The following is a 23,831-nucleotide window of genomic DNA, read 5'->3' as shown; positions in this document are numbered from 1 at the left end:
CAAAAATACAACATCGCCTCTTTTTCCAAATTTACAATCTTTTCTTTATCTTCTTCTCAATGGATGGTGCTTCTTGGACATCTTGGTCTGTAAAGAAAGAGACAATATTATATATTTACAATCTCACCGTACATTATGCAATCCAGATCTTTGGCGTGTTTGGGGAGAAAGGGCATGACATGGGGGATAGTACATTATGACTACAGTGCCTTGTATCTTCTGCTTTTGGGGGTGGGGGGTTGAAGGAGGCAAAGCATGCATTGCATTTGCTAATGCACTTTACAGTAGGACTAGAGGTTTTAAAGTACCTTGGGTGTGGAGGGATTTGGGGGCGTTGGGGGCAAGGGACATGGCATGCATTGATTTGAGTTGTGTCTCATAAAAGCTGTTAATCTTTCCATGGATTGCACCTTGTTTACTCTCGAGACAATCTCTCTCCTGGAGGGGGGGTGGGGTTTTTTTCCAGGCCCCTGTGTTTGTGCATCTCGCAGCAATCAGAATATGTAACAATAAATTAAATTTGTTTTCATTTAAATTATCTAGTGGCTTACCCAGGACCATTATAATCGGGTCTAGGGGAATTCTTATCCCAATAGTTTCTCACACCAGATTCTGCACAATTCTCCAGAATCTGACTATTTTGGGACAAGATCACCAGATATGGGCCATATCCCTGACACCATCGCAACCCCTTCAGCATAGACTCATTGTCATTGGATAAATCTGCCTCAACCTCTGGGTCGTCAGATACCATCTTAACATAACTTTATAAATATTCTCTTTAGATATTGTGCAAAGTGTGGTATTTGTTGCATTGACCCAAATATTTTGCCAATTTTCCCAGGGAATCTCTACCTGGAAATCACTTGCCTATTGGTCCATATAGTGGTGTGTGCAGGGGCCCTGAAATTCCAGGAAGCAAGAACTTGGTACAATATTGAATTAAGACCCCACTGATAGCTTCTTTTTCTACATAGTTCTTTGCACAGAACACTCTGGGAAAGACCCATCTGGGGAGAGCTGCCTAAGAAAATGAGAAACTTGCAGAAATACCTCTGCTCTTGTGAAAGAGTATCTCTGGCAGAAATCTCTGAACCTCAATAGTTTACCATTCAAAAGCAAATCCCCCACTTCTCTTATATTTGTGCCCTTCCATAGATCAAAAGTACCAGTACACCAACCCAGATAATATATGGGTTGTCAAAAATAGGGGTACATCTCGAGGGAGCTGAAATTAGTTGATATTAGATCTTAACCCTATGCCAAATTTTCAGGAAAGTCTGGTCTAGAGATTTTTGCTGGCTTATTATTCCACAAAAGGGCCGGGAGAGCCGTGGAGCTATTAAAAATATTTTCTAAATCTACCCATCTATATGGATTTTCTTGGGAATGCCAGGAGATTAACTTTTTCAGATGGGAGGCTAAATAGTATTTCCTAATGTCAGGGACTGCCAGACACCCCCTTTCTCTGGGAGCAAGCATAACTTCTTGGCACTCTTGGTCTTGTGTTACCCATATAAACTGGATAACTTTATTCTGTAAATCCTTTAAATATTTTGTCGGAATGGTGACTGGAAGTGTCTGAAGCAATTTCAGGGGGACATTCATCTTGACTGAAATAATACGGTCCATCCAGGAGATTTGATGATCTCTCCAAAGTAAAAGATCCCGTTTATTCTAGTGAAAAGCTCCGAGTAATTATATTTATAAAGAGCTTGATAGTTCTTAGTGAGAAAAATCCCTAAATATTTAAATCTTACATTATTCCAGTAATAATGAAAATGTAATTTGATTAATTTTACCTCAGTGTCTGATAAAGTTAGATTTAGAGCCTCTGACTTGGCCGGATTAATTTTTCTAGCCTGAAATCAAGCCAAAACTAGAAAGCTCTTCTTGTATTATGGGGAGAGAAGTCAGAGGATTAGATATTGTCAAATAATATCATAGGCGAACAAAGATAATTTGACATTTTCCTGGCCGATACTAAAACCCTGAATATTGGAGTTTTTCCTGATTCTAATTGCAAGCGGCTCAATTGTTAATGCAAAAAGTAGGGGAGACAATCGGCAACCCTGCCTGGTACCATTACAAATCTTAATTTGGTTTATCTCCCCCCCTGGCATTTTCAAAGAAATTGTGAGTGCGTCATATAGGGCTTGAACCCCCCTTAGCAATGGCCCTGAAAATCCAAACTCCTACATAGTTCTATCAAGAAAGATCCACTTAATTCTATGGAACGCTTTTTTGTCATCTAAACTCAATAACATTGTTTAGGTTTTGAAAGATTGTACATAGTAAATTATATTGATAATATTACGTGAATTGTCCGAGGCTTGTTGCATGCTTCTAAAACCTACCTGATCCTTATGAATCAGTAGGGGGAAAATTGGGTTCAGTATATTCGCCAAAATGTTACTACAGGTATATATTTTAAAATCTGTATTATGAAGTGAAATTGGCCTGTAGCTAGCGCAACTCAATGGATCTTTTCCTTCCTTAGGGATTACTACTAAATTTGCTTTTGACATTTGCGAGGGGATTTGGGAACCTGATAAAAAACTATTGAACATATCTAAAAGATATGGTGCTAAAATGCCCCAATTTTTTTTTGTAATATAGGTTTGAGAGCTTTTGAAGGTTTCGGACCTTTAATAACCTATTTTAACTCTATGATATTTATTTTAGCATTGAGTCCCTCCGATTCTTCTGCCGACAGTTTTGGGAGTTCGCATGCCTGTGAATAGCTATCTATTTGTTCAGTAAAGGATTTATTAAAGTTGGGGTCTGAAGAGCCCAGATTATATAGATTATTATAATATTTGGAAAATTCCTCAGCAATTTGGAACGCAATTATATGTAATTTCCCAGTTACCTCGTTTTATCGCCGAGACTTGCGATTTAGTTTTAACACCTCTTAATTTACTAGCGAGCAGCTTATTACCCTTATCTGACTTAGTAGGTCTGACGGCTCCACTTTAATGCTTTCTCGGTATCTTCCAATCTTAATTTATGTAATTCCTCTCTAGATTGGCAGAGAAGCTTGTGTGTTTTCCTATATGGGCCTGGTTTGTGTTCCTGTTCTAGCTCAATTATTTTCGCCATAAGTTTACCCTGTTTAAGATTTTTTTCTCTTTTCCTATGTGAGGCTAATGAAATAAATTGACCTCTGATGGAGGCTTTATGGGCCTCCCAGAGGGTGCACATGCTTTCAACTTACCCTTTATTTAATTTGAAATAGTCTACCAAAATATTCCGGTCTGTTCCTCAATCCCTGACTGATTCAAAAGCGATTTGTTTAGGCGCCGCTTGAACACCTTGGGCCGACTACAGAATCATTTAAACTGGAGCTTGATCGGACCATGTTATAGGACCGACATTTGTCTGGGCGACCGGATCTAAAAGATTTGCAGAGACAAATATATAATCAATTATTGTATAAACATTGTGATGGGGAGAATACAATGTATAAATCTCTTTGTTTCTTGTTCTTCATACGCCAAGAGTCTAAAAGTGTAAAATCTTTTACAAATTTCTTAAAATGTTTTGCTTTGTTAAAAACCTTGTTCACTAACTTCTGTCGTGGAGATGAGTATAAACCCAGATCAAGGTTTAGGGTCATATTAAAACCTCCTCCAAAAATTATATCCAATGGGAGGGACTCCTCAATTTCTTGTAAAATTGATTTCAGAAAATCAATTTGTTAGTTGTTTGGAGCATACAGTATATATTAACCAAGGTTAATCTTAGGCCTCGGACATAGTGCACTGAGCATCGCTGAGCAGTGCTCTCGCTTGCTGACGCTCGCGCTACCAGGAGCTTTTTGCTGTCCTGACAGAGGAGACAGCAAGCGCGCTTGGGAGGCGGGTATCACTGTGTGTGTGTGTGTGTGTGTCACTTGGTAGCTGTCAGTGTGTGTGTGTGTGTCACTTTGAAGTGTTCTGTGTGTTTGTGTGTCACTGGGGAACGTGTGTGTGTGTGTGTGTGTGTATATTATATAATAGTTTAAAAATTTAAAAAAAGACATGTGGTGAGAATAAATTATTTATTAACATTGTGCAACTTTGATAAATATATTCACGCACGCACGCACGCACACAAACACACACATACACATACACACACACACACATGCACACACAGGCACACACAGGCACACACAGGCACACACATGCACACACATGCATACACATACACACACACAATGCACACACACACATGCATAAACATACACACACACACACAATGCACACAATGCAAACACACACACACACACACACACATGCATACACAAACACACACACATGCATACACACACACACAATGCAAACACACACACACACATGCATACACACACACACACACACACATGCATACACACACACACATACATACACACACACACACACATGCATACACATACACACAATACACACACACACACACACACACACACACACACACACACACACACACACACACACACACACACACACACACACGCACACACGCACACACACACATGCACACATACACACACATGCATACACATACACACACACAATGCACACAATGCACACAATGCACACAATGCACACACACACACACATACACAATGCACACACATGCATACACATACACAATGCACACACACATATGCACACACAGACACATGCATACACATACACACACACAATGCAAACACACACACACACACACACATAAGGCACACAATGCACACACAGACACACACAACACACACACAGGAGACAGGGACCGGAGCAGAAGGGGGGCAGGGACCGGAGCAGAAGGGGGGCAGGGACCGGAGCAGAAGGGGGCAGGGACTGGAGCAGAAGGGAGACAGCGATCGGGGCATCACCCTCTCCCCCCCCTCCTCCTACACACACATACACACACAACACACACAACACACACAACACACAATGCCTTCTGCCTGGTAATGGCGGCTCTGTAGGGAACCGGCTGCAGCCCCATTGGATGGGAGCGTGACCGCTCCTCCGCTTCCCCGAGCACCAAATTTCAGTTTGGCGCTTGGGGAAGAGTTTCTCCTCCTCAGCGCGCATCAGCGCACATGAGCAGGGTGAAACTATAGCCGCGCTGATAGCAGATGCAGGGGCGTTCTGCATCTGTTCAGGCGGCTCAGCCCGCCTCAGCACGCCTGAGTGCTCTATGGCCTGGGCCTAACACAGATGGAAGGCCCTTTACCATTATAAATCTGTCCTCTGTCTCTCTTAATTTCTTCCATTTGGAATGGGATATCGTGTTTTAATAAAATAGCTACTCCTCTTTTCTTTTTGGAGTAAGAAGAAAAGTAAGCTAAGCGGTAAGTACCCCGAAAAGTGTTAGGAAGGTCCTGATGATTAAAATGAGTTTCCTGAAGAATCAAAATGTCTGCCTGCATCTTCCTAAATTCTCTCAGGGATTTAAAGAGACTACTTTTATGGCAGTTTAGTAGTCCTTGGAAACCGATTAAAGCTCGCTCTCTAGTCTTCGTGAAATATGGAGTCGTGTGTGGGTGCGGGGACGTCGTTACCTGAGCTTGAAGGCTTACTACAGTCCACTTTGAGGGAGGGAAGGCGTGTCCCACATGAAGATCTGTGGTGGTACTAGGTGATGAACACCTTGGGGGGGGGGGTGAAAGAGAAAGCTTAGGGCGACAAAAACAGAGAATAACAACAATAAAGAATATATGGGGGGATTAATCTATTATTCATCTTAAAACCTTTTAAATTGTTGGTCCTTATGTGGACCAAAGTAAAGGGCACAATAACAGCCTAAACCTCTTATGTTAACTATTTCCGTTCTCCCGTAAATGGCTTGTAACACTAATAACTGGGAGTATAATACAGAACCTTAGGAAAATTCGTAACCACAATAATGTTAATGTTATTAACAGAAATAACATTGAGACTGAAGACAATTCATCTTTCTCTTACATTTCTTATGCTCCCCCTAGATCTAATGGGACCTCAGGGGGATATCGTGAATGTCAAACCTCGCCGGGGAGAAACGTTCACCACGGATCATTTATTCTGGGCCGCCAACCTCCTCCACCAGCAAAACCGTCATGGCCAAAATGAAAGGACCTTCATCTCCATCAGGTCGGATGGGTGAAGTCAAGAGCCTCTGCACGTTCCTCTCTTTCACTCCGCCGGTGGACTATTGGGCTTCAGAGAACATTGCAGTTTCGCCGATTGATGGTCATGAACACCCAGGGCTCCTAAAAATTCTCCACCTCTTCTGGAAATCTTAGCGAGAATTGCTTCCCATCTTTGTTCACGACTAATCGGAATGGGAAGGCCTATCTGTAGCGGATCTCATTTTCTCTAAAGACCGCTGTGACTGGACGGAGACCTCTCCTTCTTGAAATTGTAGATCTAGAAAGATCTTGGAAGGTCTGGATCTCGGAGTCTTCAAAGTCCACATATTCCTGGTTCCTACAGCTTCTCATTATTTTCTCCTTGGTGGTGTAATAATGTAGCTTGATTATTACATCCCTGCATCTCCAAGGGTCCGCAAATTTTGGACGTAAGGCTCAGTATGCTCGGTCCATTTGCAGGTAACTCGTGAGGAGCGACGGATCTATTTGGGTAGATAGGTTCATCAGATAGGTTTGCAACTCGTGTGGATCGACTGTTTCTGGGATGTTTCTTACTGTGAGGCTATGCCTCCTTTCCCGATTCTCCAGATCATTGACGGCATCAGTCAGGTTCCTGATTTTGTCGTTGAGCCTGAATAGCTCATCTTCCATTGAGCCCTAGCTCTGCAAAGATTCTTCAAGTTTGTTCTCCAGCTGCACCGTTCGTTCTGTCAAGGATGTCAAACCTGCTTTAATTCAGTAGCAGCCTTATCCAGCGCCACTTGAAACACACCTTGCATCTCTTTAAATAGGTCTTTTAAAGCTTTTGGAGTGATTTGGGTATTTTCTTCTGTTTGTTTTTCTTGCTCTATGTCTGTAAAGTTTCCTCCTTGTTGTTGTGATTGCTGCAGTTCCTGTGGATGCGCGTGCACGCGCATGTTGCACAGGCGCCATCTTGGATTTCGGGAACCGGAGAGGCAGCCTTCTAGACATCACGGGAGACAGAGGGGGTCGCTGGCTTGTGATCTTTCTTGGGGGGAGGCATCCCTGGTGGTTCCACTGATGGAGTGAGTTATTTTTAGAAAAAGTTCGGCGGTGTGGAGGGCTAAGTTGTCCGCGATCTCAGCCGAGTCCACGGAGCTGTATTAGAATTCTCCCATCTTCCCTGACGCTGTGTGCGCACCCCTGGTAATGTTGTATTTTTAATGGGCAAATGCGCTATTATCCTGATAGGGATAATAGGGATTTTGCCCATTACTGCACTGTATGTGTTGAGTGGGGTCTGCTGGGGATAGAGGAGGTGGGTAGTAATTAAGGTGTTAACTCCTCCTGCAACCTTCTCATAGGTCTAACAATCCACCCTGGGGCACCTACTTCCTTCACCTACCCCCTATGCCACCCAAAAAAAAACAAGCACTCTGGTTTAACCGCCTTTATTACCTTAGTGGCTAGCCGCTAAGGTAATGAAGCTTTTTTATTTATTTTTTCATTTAAATAACACTGTATTGAAGCAGGGGGTCTCCGAATCTGAACAGCATTCATTTCAGCCTCGAGGACCCCCTGATTCCCGAGTTACAGGCCCCGGTATCTCCGTGCATTGTTTAAATCTCCCGCGTCACGTGACCAGGACATTTAAACTTTGCTGAGATGCCTGTAACTCAGGAAGCAGGAGACCCCCTGCTTCAATACTGTGTTATTTAAATAATATAAAAACAGTGGTATCGTCTGTAAGAGCGGTGCAGGAGATGCAGTAATCTATGTGCAGCTCTCTATACAGATCCTACATTCGCAGACAGATCGCGGCGGCATAACTTAGAAAAAGACCGAGCTAAAGACACTGCTATCCTTAGCCGTATGCATTTTGCTACCTAATGGTATCTGACTTGTAATAACTCTTTCTGAATACTGTGATAACACAAACATCAGACCATGAGGTACAGTAGAGGCAACTCTTAATCGAACAAAAACCAGTGGCAATTCCCCAAAAAACCCAGGAAACACCCAGGTACATTCTGAATACATGCCTTAAACTTTCCTTAAACTAGCCCCAGCATTTCTGCATTGATTAATGGCCTATCAGATTAACAGCGGGGGTCCCTGGCAGTCCCATTCAAACTGAATTGGACTGCCAGGGATCCCTGCTGTGTTAATCCTATGGGTCGTTAGTCAATGCAGAAATGCCTTAAACGTGCCTCAAACTAGCCCAGCACATACCCAGCACATACCCAGCACATACCCAGAATATAACCCGGCTAGTTTACGGCAAATGTTAGAATAAACGTTGCCTCTACTGTAGGTTATGCCAAAATGTTCGATTTGGCATTGATTTTATCGAAGCTATTAGAATAGGCTCCTATGATTTTCCATTTTATTATGAGCTGTTCTGTTACTTTCAGTCCTATCACAACTCTTGAGTACTTACTCGCTACTGTACGTGAGCCTAACTTTAGATTGTGTTGTTTGTTAGTTTATTATTTGTCAGCCCTATTTAATAGGGATATTTAATTCCTTTCAATTCCAGCATTATTGCACCTGACCATTGCTTTCAAGGGTTTACACAGCTGTCACACTTTTCCTCTGCGTTATTCTTTCACTTAATATACAGTCATTTTCATTGTTCTCTGACCTGGTGTCACTTGACAAGGGTCCTAAAGCCGACTGAAAAGTTGATGCATTATTAAATCACTTAATAATTGAGAAGTCTTGCGAATGCCTGGAGGAAAAAAAAAAGAATTTTCAGCACTCCCACATTATAAACGAAAAAAGTCAATGGTATGTTAAATAAGGTAAGTATCTTTAATGAATTGAAAAAGACCACAAGAATGATCATATCACAACGCCAATAATAAAATGTGATACACTTGTACATCATTTACAGAGAGTTCAGCAGATGGAACAAAATCAAAGATGCAAAGAACAAAAGATCCCCAGAGCTCCACCTTACAAATGTATCTTAATACAAGATCACAAGAAGTGTTTTAGGCTAGAGGGGGCTAACCACAATAAATGCGGCCTAAGCCATAGGAGGCATCAGACAATCAGGAGCGGGAGGAAGCACCTGAACCCGAATTTGAGGCAGAAATGTGTTTAGGTTAGTCTCTGTAGCCTATAAAGCACCTTACTGCCCATTCAAGTGAGTATCTCAAAAGGTGCCTTGCTTGCGGCTTAGTGCCATTTAGAAAATATGGCCCTAAATAGAAGTTGGAGCAAACCATCTTAATGAGAGTATAGTCTCAGCCTAATTTACAAGAACATTACAATTTATTGATACACAATAATGCAATTTCAAGTTCAAAGACATTACAACAATCAATACAAACATGTTGAATAACATGTTAGAATCACTGTACATAAAAGAGTGTAATTCCCAGATCTATTATCATATAGATTTACAATAAAAACGTTAATCTGTTCTCCTTAAACAACAAAGCTGTACAGCAACAAACATCATAGTTAATGCATCTAGAAATAACTTTAAATAATTCTGATCTTTAGTTGCCTAAAAAGGAATAGAGTTGAATGACTAAAGACCATTAGTTGCTTCCATTGAAAATCGGCAATGCCAGTGATTGACATGTGGTAGATATTGCTTCACATTAATGATTTGTTCCCTTAATCCTTTAAACGACGTTAAGCACTGAGATATAATGACAAATACATGGTTACAATAAGTGAAAAGGGTTATACAGTACATTATATACAGTGCAAGACACTACATGCACAGTTAAAGATAATATATATTATACACGTATATAACAGTTACAGACCAGATTAAAATGTGATACAGCTTTAGTTTTGAAAGAACTTAGACTGGTGGGGGCAATGAGAGTCTACGGTAGACTGTTCCAGTTGTGGGGTGCACAGTAAGAGAAGGAGGAGTGGCCGGATACTTTGTTGAACCTTGGGACCATGAACAGTCTTTTGGAGTCAGATCTCAGATGATAAGTGCTGCATGTAGTAGGGGTGAGGAGCTTGTTTAGATAGGCGGCTGTTTACCCAGAAAGTATTTGAAGGCAAGACAGGAGAGATGAACTTTGTGCCCAGACTGAAGTGATGACAAATGTAGTTCTTTGAGCATTTGGCAGTGATGTGTGTTGTAATTGTATTGGAGGAGACAGCGGCATAATGAGTTGTAGGAGGATATCAAGTTTGCCAAGGTGAGTTTGGGGTGCCGTGCCATATACTATGTCCCCATAGTCTATAATTGGCATCAGCATCTGCTGTGCGATGTGCTTTCTGACCAGCAGACATAGAGAGGATTTGTTCCTATATAATACACATAGTTTGGCATAGGTTTTGGATATCAGGGAATCAATGGGCAACCCAAATGTTAAATGGGAGTCAAACAATATGCACAAATATTTGAAACGAGTAACAGGGGCTAGGATAGTATTAGAGTTGGTTCTGATCTGTAGCTCAGTCATTGGAAGCTTTAGAAATTTAGCCTTGGACCCAAATACCATTGTTACCATCTTGTCAGTGTTTAGAAACAGATTGTTTAGGGAAATCCAATTTTAAAGTCTCAAAAAGTAAGATTCAAGTACGTGTCCAAGGTCAGAGAGTTAGGGCTGTGTGCATACATGTGTATTGAGGCTCCCTTACATGTTGTTGGATGATCATTAATGAACACCAAGAAGAGTAGGGGCCCAGAACAGAGCCTTGTGGGACATCACAGGTGATATCCAAGGGGTTGGAGTTAGAGTCTGAGATAGACACATGTCAGATTTACCTGATAGGTAGGAATGAAACCAGTTTAAAGCATGCTTCCCTATTCCAGAGCACTGGAGTTTATTTAGCAAGATAACATGATCAATAGTATCAAAAGCCTTTGCAAATCTTGGAATATCTGACCAGTTAGTTGTCCCAATTCCATTCCACAGTAGATCTCATTGCAAACTGTTAGGTTACTGTGGAGTGTTTGGGGCGAAAGCCAGATTGAAATTGGCTAGTGAAATTTGTCTTGATATAGTAATCGCTTAATTGGGAGTGAACACATTTTTCCATGACTTTGGGTAGTATTGGGAAAAGAGAGATTGGCCTGTAGTTTGGCATTGTTTTTGTCGCCACTTATGAAGATTGGGACAACTCTGCCATTTTTCCAGGTTTTAGGGATACGGCCTGAAGACAAAATAGAGTTGATTAGGGAAGCAAGCAGTTTGGCAATGGCTGGGGCACCATGTCGTAGGAACTTAGATTGCAGTAGGCCAGCTCCACATTGGCTGCTTAGTTTAAATTTGAGGAGCGATTGTGCACTCTCCTCTTCAGATACTGGGACAAATTGAAAACTGTGGGCAGTGTTGGAAGGTAGTCTATAGAGGTTCATGTATGTAGTTCGGATTGCGTTTTGCTAATTTGTTAGTAGCACACCCCACAAATTATTCATCGAATGCATTTGCAATGTCAGTGGGATTTGCCAGGGTAATATCCTCCTTAATGATATTACATGGTTGTTGATGGCTAGAAGGCTGGAATATATTGTTGATAACCTTCCAGATGTTAGCTGGATTGATTAATTCTGATGAAGATTGTCAGAGCAATATTGTGTTTTTGCGTGCCTTGTTTGCCGTGTGCACATATTCCGCAGGCATTATAGTTATTAAGATCCTTAGTATTGCCAGTTACTTTGTAGCTTTTCCACAACCCATCCATAAGATGGTAGAGCGACATAAGGTCGGTTGTTACCCATGGAAGTTGGGCCCCCGTACTCTTATTCTAAGTAGCGGAACATGGGTATCACAGAGTTTTAAGAACTGATTGGAAATAGTCCAGTGCAGAATCAGGGTTGGGAATTAATTAGATTCTGTACAAAGGGTAGCTGGTAAGATCAGCCAGAAACTGTTGTGGAAACAAAAAGAAAAAACAGCGCAAAACCTCATAGTGTAGTATTAAAATAATTATATATATTGTTGAACAGCAGGTGAGTATGTCACGTACATCAATTCAATGATTAGAAAGCATGGCATGTTATGGACATGTTACCAAACTGCAACCGCAACAGCACACGACAATCCGATCGATCGCGGGAGTGGATCCTTCTCTCTCACACGAATTCGTCTCAGCCAGTGTGGGAAGTCGCGGTCTGCAGGTAAGGTGTTGGCTTCAGTCTCAGAGCACTCTCTCCCTTGTTGGATGTATAGTTCCGGTATACAGCAGCCCACTGATGACGTCACCAGAGTTCCGTCGCAGATATGACTGGAAAGGACTAGATAGATTTTGTCCGTGAAGGGTTTAGCCTCTTGCATAGACTTCAATGTCCGTAGAGAATAACAATCAGAGTGATACTGGACACTGGACACTGGAATGACGAAGTCATTCTATGACGAAACGCGTTGGAAGGCGCGTTCCAGTGTCACTCTGATTGTTATTCTCTATGGACATTGAAGTCTATGCAAGAGGCTCAACCCCTCATGGACAAAATCTATCTAGTCCTTTCCGGTCATACCTGTGACGGAACTCTGGTGATGTCATCAGTGGGCTGCTGTATACCGGAACTATACATCCAACGAGGGAGAGAGCGCTCTGAGACTGAAGCCAACACCTTACCTGCAGACCGCGACTTCCCACACTGGCTGAGACGAATTCGTGTGAGAGAGAAGGATCCACTCCCTCGATCGATCGGATTGTCGTGTGCTGTTGCGGAAGCAGTTTGGTAACATGTCCATAACATGCCATGCTTTCTAATCATTGAATTGATGTACGTGAGATACTCACCTGCTGTTCAACAATATATTTATAATTATTTTAATACTACACTATGAGGTTTTGCGCTGTTTTTTCTTTTTGTTTTCATTTAGCACGTGTGGTTTGTGGAGCCAGTCCACGGAATACAGCAGCATACCTCTATCTTATACCTAGTAACAGGTTTTAATTATTTTTGGTTAAACACAGCACTTTCAATATTGTTTTATTTAATCACATTGTGATATTCATTATATTGGTATATTTAATACTTATCACTTTTGTCACGGTCCTGAGCGCACTTCTTTTCTTTTTTTGTCTTTAAGAAACTGTTGTGGGTTAAAGTTTCTAAATGTTCTAGTGAGGAGAACTTTAGGGGTGATCTGATTTTCCTTACACAGTACACTATTGCTTGGTTACTGAAAATGTCACGTAGGATGCCAGAGGATTGGATTCTGCTGGGACCGGAGGAGAATCCAGTCTAGCAAGGAATGGTTGTGAGATTTCAGGTTTGTCTGTGTGGGCTGAGAAATTAGGTGGGTTAGGTTAATTAACTTCAGTTGTATCTGGGTTTTGTTGTTTTTAGGCTTGAGCCAATTGTAGTTGAAATCCCCAAAAACTAGCAGCTCACTTTTCTCATTCTATTTATTATTTATTTATTTATTTATTTATAAAATATTTTACCAGGAAGTAATACATTGAGAGTTACCTCTCGTTTTCAAGTATGTCCTTGGCACAGAGTAAAACAAATAGTACATGGTTACAAGTACAGTTACATAAATGAACAGGGTATACATTATATACAAGACATTGCGTGCACAGTTAAAGAAAATATATATTATGAGCGTATGAAACAGTTACAGACCAGGTTAAAATGTGAGACAGCCTTAGATTTGAAAGAACTTAAACTGGTGGTGGATGTGAGAGTCTCTGGTAGGTTGTTCCAGTTTTGGGGTGCACGGTAGGAGAAGGAGGAACGTCCGGATACTTTGTTGAGCCTTGGGACCATGAACAGTCTTTTGGAGTCTGATCTCAGGTGATAAGTGCTGCAGGTGGTAGGGGTGAGGAGCTTGTTCAAGTAGCTTGGTAGCTTGCCCATGAAGAATTTAAAGGCCAGACAGGAAAGGTGAACTTTGCGCCTAGACTCTAGTGTTGACCAATCTAGTTCTTTGAGCATTTCGCAGTGATGAGTGTTGTAGTTGCATTGGAGAACAAAACAACAAATTGAATTGTAGAGGGTGTCAAGTTTGCTAAGGTGGGTTTGAGGTGCCGAGCCATATACTATGTCTCCATAGTCAATAATTGGCATTAGCATCTGCTGTGCGATACGCTTTCTGACCAGGAGACTTAGGGAGGATTGTTCCTGTAAAGTACCCCTAGTTTGGCGTAGGTCTTGGTTGTAGGGTATCAATGTGCATCCCAAATGTTAAGTGGGAGTCAAATCATAAGCCCAGGTATTTAAAACTAGTGACAGGTGTTAGGGTGGTGTTAGCGTTGGTTCTAATCAGGAGCTCAGTCACTGGAAGCTTTACAAATTTAGTCTTGGTCCCAAATACCATTGTTACAGTCTTGTCAGTGTTTAAAAACAGTTTGTTTTGAGAAATCCAGTTTTCGAGTCTCAAAAAGTCAGACTGAAGAATTTGTTGAAGGTCAGAGAGGCTATGGCTGTGTGCATATAGGATTGTGTCATCTGCATACATGTGTATTGAGGCTTCCTTACAAGCTGTGGGAAGATCATTAATGAACACTGAGAAGAGTAGGGGCCCCAGAATAGAGCCTTGCGGGACATCACAGGTGATATCCAGGGGGTTGGAGTTAGAGCCTGAGATGGACACATGTTGGGATCTACCTGATAGGTAGGACTGAAACCAGTTTAAAGCATGCTTCCCTATTCCAGAGCCCTGGAGTTTGTTAAGCAGGATAGCATGATCAACTGTGTCAAAAGCCTTTGCAAAATCTAGGAATACTGCACCAGTGAGTTGTCCCCGTTCCATTCCACACTGGATTTCATTGCAAACTTTTAGCAGGGTAGTTACGGTGGAGTGTTTGGGACGAAAGCCAGATTGGAATTGGCTAGGGAAATTTGTTTTGGTATAGAAATCGCTTAGTTGGCAGTGGACACATTTTTCCATGACTTTGGATAGTATTGGGAGAAGTGAGATTGGCCTGTAGTTTGAGACAGTGTTTTTGTCCCCACTTTTGAAGATTGGGACAACTCTGGCAGTTTTCCAGGTCTTAGGGATATGGCCTGCAGACAGGATAGAGTTGACTATGGAAGCAATTAGTTTGGCAATGGCTGGGGCACCAAGTCGTAGGAACCTAGATTGTACTAAGTCAGGTCTACATTGGCTGCTTAGTTTTAGTTTGAGGAGCGCTTGTGTAATCTCCTCTTCAGATACTGGGCCAAATTGAAAATTGTGGGCAGTGTTGGGAGGGGGTGGGATTATAGGGGTACTCCCAGGATGAGATTCAGGTTTGTGGTTTGGGCTGCGTTTCGCTAATAAGTTAGTGGCACACCCCACAAAGTAATCATTGAATGCATTTGCAATGTCAGTGTGGTTTGTCAGAGTAATATCCTCCCTAGTGATATTACTTGGTTGTTGATGATTAGGAGGCTGGAATATATTGTTGATAACCTTCCAGAAGTTAGCTGGGTTTGATGTATTTTGGTGGAGATTGTCAGAGTAATATTGTGCTTTTGCATGCCTTGTTTGCCTTGTGCACATGTTCCTCGTGCATCTGTAGTGATTGAGATCCTTGGTAGTGCCAGTTACTTTGTAGCTTTTCCACAAGGCATCCCTGAACTGGTAGAGTGCTATAAGGTCAGGTGTAACCCATGGAAGGTGGGCCCCCCGTACCCTTATTTTGCATAGTGGAGCATGGGTATCGCAGAGTTTTAAGAACTCGGATTGGAAATAGTCGAGCTGCAGAATCAGGGCCGGGAATTAAATCGATTCTGTGCCATGGGCAGTTGGTAAGGTCATGCAGAAACTGTTTTGGATTAAAGTTTTTAAATGTTCTAGTGAGGAGAACTTTAGGGCTTGAATGGGGCAGTTTAATTTTCCTTACACAGTACACTATTGCATGGTCACTGAAAATATCAGGAAAGATGCAAGAGGATTGGATTCTGCTGGGGTTTGAGGAGAGAATCCAGTCTAGCAAGGAATGGTTATGCGATTTCAGGTTTATCCTTGTGGGTTGGGAAATGAGTTGTGATAGGTTAAGTAACTTGAGTTGTATCTGGATTTTGTGGTTTTTAGGGTCAAGCCAATTGAAGTTGAAATCCCCAAGAACTAGCAGCTCACTCTTCTCATTCAGAGAGGAAATGGAGCCAAGAAATTGGGTGATATCAGTCAGGGATTGTAGAGGGGCTTGAGGGGGGCGGTAGATGCCAGCAAGCAAGATTTGCTTAGAAAAGGGGAGGCAGATTTTGCCAACTAGAATTTCAAAAGAGGGTGGGCTTGGTGGGCAATTTAGCAGTGTAAATTGTAATGTGTCTGCAATATAAAATAACACCCCTCCTCCTCTCTTTGACCTATCTCTCCTAAAAATGGAGTATCCCTGAATGGCGATATTTGCATCAGGGGTTTTAGGGGATAGCCATGTTTCTGTAAGAATGATGGCTTTGGGTTTATGCATAAGGCACCATGCCCTTAGTTCGTCCAGTTTGGGCAGCAGGCTCCGGATGTTTATATGGGCGACAGATAGCCCTTTTTGAAATTTAAAGGTGGAATTCTCAGGGGCATGGGACAGAGCTGAAATGGGAGGACCTGGGTTAGGTTCAATATCACCTGCTAAAGAGAGTAATAGTATGAGTAGAAATTTGGGTAGTTGTTTGCAAGTTGTAGATTTGTGATGTTTGCCATTTGAGTGAGCAGTGGTTGGTGTGCTGGTTTTTAGAGTTCTCCACCAACATTCAGTAGATAGTGAAAGGCTTTTGAGTAGTCCAGGGTGTATGGTGATGTTGGGTGTGGGCCAGGATGGAGGAGTTTGTAGTGGATAGAGGGAGTAACATCTCCATGAGGGCAGGAGAAAGAAAAAAGTTAAAATACATAGCAGGTTCATGATGCTAGAGGTAGGCAGTGCTGCAAGGAGCTGTTGTGAGCAGAGTCAGTGTGTGCAGACTAAACAGCAGGTGTGTGCCTGTTCCTTGTCAAATGTTTAGCTGTATTGCAATGCTAGAGTCATTCAGGGTTTCAGTGTATTGTGCAGTCAGTTTTGGGAGAGACTGCAGTGAATAAGTTGTAAAGTGGTGGGGGGTTGAAATATGCAGGTTAGCAAGCATGGGATCATAGTGTGATCTGAATAGCTTACCGTTTGTTGTCTTGAGTAAAAGAGTTTGCAGAAAGGATCAATCCCCAGTCACCTCTAGTCAAACTATAGTCTAACTATATTTATCACTTAAAATGTTCACTTTAAATGCATCACTCTTAAGATGCCAATGCTTCCTTGCCAATGCAAGGGGAATAAGTGTTTTATACATCTAAAGCAGTCACATGACCCTCCCCCCGCCCCAATAAATCAGCTTGTTCCAGTTGGTCAATTAACAGCACATAGTTAAGAGAGGGGAAAAAAAAAGAAAACACCTTTTGATATTCAAACATACCAAAATTACTCGGTTGATGCCAGCAATAAGAATGGGCTTATAAAAGGGGAGGCAGATTTTGCCAAGTAGGATTTCAAAAGAGGGTGGGTTTGAGGGGCAATTTAGGAGCATAAATTGTAAGGTGTTTGCAATATAAAATAACACCACTCCTCCTCTCTTAGATCTGACTTTCCTAGAAATGGAGTATTGTCACGCCTGTATGCCCGCAGACCAAGCTAGACCACAGTACTGAGGTGGGAATGGTATGATACCACACACCCACAGCAGTGGGAGCGAGCCCAGAGTGTGGTATAGCGTTGCTGGGCCTGTTGGATGATTTGTTAGAGTATACTTGCAATGCTTGGGGATGTCCGTAAGAATAGTCGTGTCCGTTTGCCAATGTTCAGGAGTCCAGAGGGTAGAGTCGTCAGAGGGTAAGCCAGGTCTTAGGAAGCCAGAGGTAAGTGAGGTAGTATGCGTAGCAGGGTTAACAGGGATACCAGAGAGCAGAGTAGTCCAGGACAAACAGGGGTCAAAGCCAGGGAAATCCAAGATAGTACAGGAGCAGGAAACCACAGGAACGGAGAGGGAGCACAGCATAGGACAGGTACACACAGGGAAACAGGAACTATGCAGAGTGAGGAAGAAGTGGACAGACAGGGATTATAAAGGAAGGTGCACCAATGACAGAGAGGGGAGGAGTAGAGAGAGAAGTGGGAGAAGGTAGAGATAGGTCAGGGAGAGAAGAGGAGGAGACAGAAGGGGCAGTCAGAGGAATGGCCTGTAAGGCTTGGGAGGCGGAGACAGGGGAAGCCTGATAAGAGGAGTCTGTGTGTGTGCCCCCTGTAAGCTGGGGATGCGCGCGCACTGGCTGCAACACAGGAGCAGCCCGCACGGAGCAAGGGAAGACTGCAGGAGGGGGAGGAAGCCAAGAGGAGGGGAACGCGTGCGCGGCCTGCGCCCGTGCGATGGCGAGCAAAGGTAGAGCGGAGGGAACAGGTGAGTCAGCAGAGGGGCATGTGGGCGCGCCCCCCGTGGGGTGCGGGAACGCACGAGTCGGGGCGCGTCACCAGGCGTGCGGAACGCATCGCCGCAGGTACCACGCAGGGAGGAGACAACGGGACGGATGCCACCACAGGGGAAGGTGATGCGGGCACTGCGGGAGAGAGGGAACGGGGAGGATCATAACAGGGACTCAGGGAACGCGTGGGTATGCGAGACCTGCGGGGTATGCGCTGCGGCAAAGGGAGAAAGGTGGAGGGTAAAGGAGAGGCTTGGGAAGGAGTAGGAAGGGCAACAGGAGATGGGAGAGAGGGACCAAGAAGGGAAGGAATCTCCTGAGTCGTCACAGTATCCCCCCATGAGGATCAATCTCCGAGTGATCCAACCAAGGCTTGAGGGGAAACTTCTGGTGAAAAAGGGAAAGAAGTCTTGGGGCGTGGATGTGATGTGCAGGTACCCAGGAATGTTCCTCAGGCCCGTAGCCCTTCCAGTGTACCAAAAACTGTAGTTTGTTTTTAGAAAAACTAGAGTCGATGAGGTACTGTATCTCGTGCTCCTGTTGGCCCAGGGTGGACACTGGATTGAGTCTCCGCGAGGGATCCGGGAAATGAGAACTGGGAATAAATTTTTTAAGGATGGAAACATGAAACACGGACGGAACCTTCATAGTGGGGGGAAGATCGAGACGATAGGCTACCAGATTAACCCTCTCCAAAATTTGGAATGGTCCCAAGAATCTAGGGGACAGCTTGGGTGAAGGGGTTTTGAGCCTAATATTTTTGGAAGACAGCCAGACCAGGTCACCAGGATTGAAGGAAGGACCCCTTTGACAGTGGCGATCCGCCTTGGTTATTTGTTTGGCCACCGCAGACCGTAGGGACTTGAGGATCTTTTTCCAGGATTCTTGTAAGTTGGTGATATGAGAGTCGGCTGCAGGAACACCAGAAGGAGACGGTGAGAGAGGGAGACTACTGGGATGGAAATCACAATTGATAAAGAAGGGAGACTCCTGAGTAGACTCGTTCTTCAAAGAATTTATGGCAAATTCGGCCCATGGTAGAAGATTCACCCAGTTATCTTGTGAGTCTGAAATGAAGCACCTAAGATACTGTTCAAGAGTTTTGTTCATCCTTTCAGTTTGACCGTTGGTTTGTGGATGGTATCCGGAGGAAAACAAGAGAGCGATACCCAATCTTTGGGAGAAGGCCCGCCAGAATTTTGAGATGAACTGAGATCCACGATCCGAGACGATAGAAATGGGAACGCCATGCAACCTGAAGATCCCTTTGGAGAATACGTCCGCCAAGGTGGCAGAGTTGGGAAGTCCCTTGAGGGGAATAAAATGTGCCTGCTTTGAAAACCTGTCCACCACGACCAAAATAGTGTTCATCCCCATGGAAATAGGCAGTTCAACAATAAAGTCCATCGAAATGTGTTTCCAGGGTTGTTCAGGGATGGGAAGTGGTAAAAGAAGTCCAGAAGGTTTATGATGGAGAGTTTTACTCTGGGCACATACAGGGCGGGCGGAGGTAAATTCAAGAATGTCCTAATTCATTTTAGGCCACCAAAAATCCATTTAATGAGATCTGCCGTCCTTTTGAAGCCTGGATGACCAACTGCTTTAGAGGAATGTCCCCAAAGTAACACTTTATGGTGAAAACGTGGAGCTGCGTAGAGACGTCCTTCTGGTACCCTGAACCTGCTGGGAATATGTGCTTGTGCCTTGTTGATCTCATCCAACACATCAAAGTTGTTAGCAGAAATTATGCATTTTGCCGGAAGAATAGGTTCCGGAATTTCTTTAGCTTCAGTCTCAGAGGCGAACTGATGGGAAAGGGCGTCCGCTTTAACATTTTTAGTCCCAGGAATATGAGATGGTGTAGTTGAAGCGGGAGAAAAAGAGTGACCAGCGAGCTTGGCGGGAGCCCAGACGACGAGCCCCCTCAATATATAACAAATTTTTGTGGTCAGTGAGAATAGCGATTGGTTCTTTGGAACACTCCAAAAGATGTCTCCATTCATGGAGAGCCAACTTGATGGCCAAAAGTTCACGATTACCGACATCATAATTCCTTTCTGCTGTAGAGAATTTCCGTGAAAAAAAACCACAAGGATGGAGTTTCTCCTGGGGGGAAGTCCTCTGGGAAAGAACTGCGCCTGCTCCTACGTCTGAGGCGTCAACCTCCAAAGTAAAGGGGAGGGAGGTATCTGGATGACGAAGGATGGGGGCAGAAACAAACACCTTCTTGAGAATCTCAAAGGCTGAAATGGCCTCAGGTGACCAGGATGAGACGTCGGCGCCCTTTTTGGTCAAGGCGGTGATGGGAAGAGCAATAGAAGAATTTTTTTTAATAAACTTCCTGTAGTAATTGGCAAAGCCATGATAACGTTGCACAGCCTTGAGCGAATTAGGGAGTGGCCAGTCGAGGACCGCCTTCAGCTTCTCTGGGTCCATGGAAAAACCTTGACTGGAGATGATGTACCCTAGGAAAGCTGTGGACGCCTGGTGAAACAGACACTTCTCCATCTATGCATACAGAGGATTAGAACGAAGCCTGGAGAGCACAAGTTTGGTATGTTGAATGTGTTCCTCCAGATTTTTAGAAAAAATAAGAATGTCGTCTAGATAGACAATGGCAAAAGTTCCCAATACATCACGGAAGATGTCGTTCATAAATTCCTGAAACACAGCCGGGGCGTTACATAGCCCAAAAGGCATAACAAGATATTCATAATGTCCAGAACGTGTGTTAAACGCTGTTTTCCACTCGTCTCCTTCTCTTATGCGAATGAGATTATAGGCACCCCTTAAGTCAAGTTTTGAGAAAATGGAGGCCTCTTGGAGACGGCCAAACAGTTCAGAAATGAGCGGAAGGGGGTACCGGTTTTTCACCGTGATCTTATTGAGTCCGCGGAAGTCAATGCATGGTCTCAGTGATCCATCCTTCTTCTTCACAAAGAAGAAGCCAGCTCCGGCAGGAGAGGAAGTGTTGCGGATGAATCCTTTTTCCAGATTTTCCTGAATATAAGTAGTCATGGCCTCGGTCTCCGGGATGGAGAGTGGATAAGACTTAGACTTCGGCAGGACAGTCCCCGGGATGAGGTCGACAGGGCAATCGTACAGACGGTGAGGGGGGAGGACCTCTGCTTGTATCTTGTTGAAAACGTCCAAGTAATCATGGTACACTGCAGGCAGGGTCAACCGATCAGCAGGCAGGGTCGACCGATCGGCAGGTACAGAGTCCAGACCAGCAAGCACAACCACGGGGGGCACCGTAGGAACAACCTCTGCGGACGAGGGCCACTGGATGGGTAAGGTATCAGTCCAGTCAATGCGGGAATTGTGGAGTTGAAGACAAGGCAATCCTAAAATAATTTGTACGGAAGGGGATTGGAAAACGTTAAAGACAATTACCTCCGTGTGACCATCAGCCAGGGTCAAGGTAAGAGGAACCGACTCCCAAATGATGAAGGCCGGCTGGAGTGGTCGTCCGTCGATGGCCTCAAGGCCAACAGGGCTCTTCCTTCTGACCATGGGAATCTGATTATCCACTGCGAACTGCTGGTCCAGGAAATTACCGCCCGATCTGGAATCGATGAACGCTTCAACCTTTACGAGAAGGTTGGGACCCTCCAACGTGGCTGGTAGCATAAACTTCTTTGGGAGAGCTTCAGGAGGAGAGGGGTTAGTAGGGACAGTACCCAGTAGAAGCCCCTCTACCTTTACTGGGTGTGCCCGTTTCCCGGCTACAAGGGACAATTCTGGAGACGATGTTCCGAGGAAGCACAGTAGAAACACAGCCTGTTCTGGTGTTGCCGCGCTCTCTCGGTTGCCTGGTGTTGTTGACTGCCAACCTGCATAGGTTCCGGTGCCTCCAGGGCCAGGAGAGGAGTAGTGGGCGACCTGTGAGAAAGAACAGAGGGAGAAGAACGGGAACAGTGTCTCTCGTGTCGTCGCTCCTGCGTACGCTGATCCATGCGTACGCTCAAGGTGATTAGTTCCTCCAGGGACGTAAGCCGGACATGAGTAGCCAGATCGTAATTCAGTGTATCAGAGAGTCCGTGCCAGTACGCAGTGGTGAGGGCCTCATCATTCCATTGAACTTCGGCCGCCAGCGTACAGAACATGATGGCGTATTTGGCAGCAGATCTTCGGCCCTGAGAAATGTGAAAGAGGGAGAAGGCGGCTGTCTCACACCATGCGGGGGTATCAAACACAAGTTGAAATTCACGTCTGAATAAAGGGTAATCTTGTGTTATTTCGCATTTACGCTCCCATAGGGGAGATGCCCTAGGAAGAGCGTCCCCGGTCAGCAGAGCATATGTGTAAGCAATTTTAGTACGACCAGTAGGAAACAGGGAGGGAGACATTTCAAACTGCACCTCACATTGGTTTAAGAAACCGCGGCAGTTGAGGGGGTTACCATCATAACGATTCGGAGAGGGAATCCGTGGAGCAGGGCTGGCGTAGGTAGTCGCCATTGTTGGCGCAGAAGCCGTGGAATCTTCCTGACGGGACAAGGTGGCCAATTGCTGGGAGACAGTGGACAGCTGCTTGCTAACAAAGTGTAAGGCCTCTAGGGTAATACTTGTACCCACCTCAGGGGGGTCTGCATTTGTTGGGCTCTGCATAATGTCACGCCTGAATGCCCGCAGACCAAGCTAGACCCCAGTACTGAGGTGGGAACAGTATGATACCACACACCCACAGCAGTGGGAGCGAGCCCAGAGTGTGGTATAGCGTTGCTGGGCCTGTTGGAAGATTTGTTAGAGTATACTTGCAATGCTTGGGGATGTCCGTAAGAATAGTCGTGTCCGTTGGCCAATGTTCAGGAGTCCAGAGGGTAGAGTCGTCAGAGGGTAAGCCAGGTCCTAGGAAGCCAGAGGTAAGCGAGGTAGTATGCGTAGCAGGGTTAACAGGGATACCAGAGAGCAGTGTAGTCCAGGACAAGCAGGGGTCAAAGCCAGGGAAATCCAAGATAGCACAGGAGCAGGAAACCACAGGAACGGAGAGGGAGCACAGCATAGGACAGGTACACACAGGGAAACAGGAACTATGCAGAGCGAGGAAGAAGTGGACAGACAGGGATTATAAAGGAAGGTGCACCAATGACAGAGAGGGGAGGAGTAGAGAGAGAAGTGGGTCTATTTTGATCTGGTTTGAAACTGAATGGCCGGCAAAGCCGGCCAATTCAGTTAAACAGCAATTCTACTTGTTGCCAAGTAGAACAAAAGATAAACCTGTCAAACAAAAATTAAATGAACCCAACAAGTGCACTGATGAGGTGCACTTAAAACAGAAGGGTTAAATCTAAAGAACCCTTGATGGGGGATACCGAGCAAAGCACCCCGCCTAACGCTCACAGGGAGGCAAACTCTGAAACCGTCCCAGTAGACTCGGCGTACGAGTACTCTGCCCGAATACGGGAATTCACCAGCGCCCGAAACTTGGCCACAATGTTTGTTGGG

The 23,831-nt window shown here is 44.3% G+C and overlaps 1 protein-coding gene across 1 annotated transcript in view; it reads right to left on the bottom strand.

The window, feature by feature from the left end:
* Positions 1-6,837: 6,837 nt before the first annotated feature.
* LOC142488245 (uncharacterized) overlaps positions 6,838-23,831 on the bottom strand; it is a 41,795-nt gene continuing 24,801 nt past the window's right edge. Inside the window, exons 4-6 of the mRNA XM_075588615.1 lie at positions 21,451-21,728; positions 20,055-20,186; positions 6,838-7,011 (exon numbers count right to left, since the gene is read on the bottom strand). Coding sequence (XP_075444730.1) covers positions 6,838-7,011; positions 20,055-20,186; positions 21,451-21,728 — 584 coding nt within the window. The remainder of the gene's footprint in view (positions 7,012-20,054; positions 20,187-21,450; positions 21,729-23,831) is intronic.

Source organism: Ascaphus truei, chromosome 2 (genome assembly GCF_040206685.1).
Source record: "Ascaphus truei isolate aAscTru1 chromosome 2, aAscTru1.hap1, whole genome shotgun sequence".
NCBI classification, from domain to species: Eukaryota; Metazoa; Chordata; class Amphibia; order Anura; family Ascaphidae; genus Ascaphus; species Ascaphus truei.
Note: the sequence above shows the minus strand (reverse complement) of the source record. Positions and strands in the feature narration are given on the sequence as shown.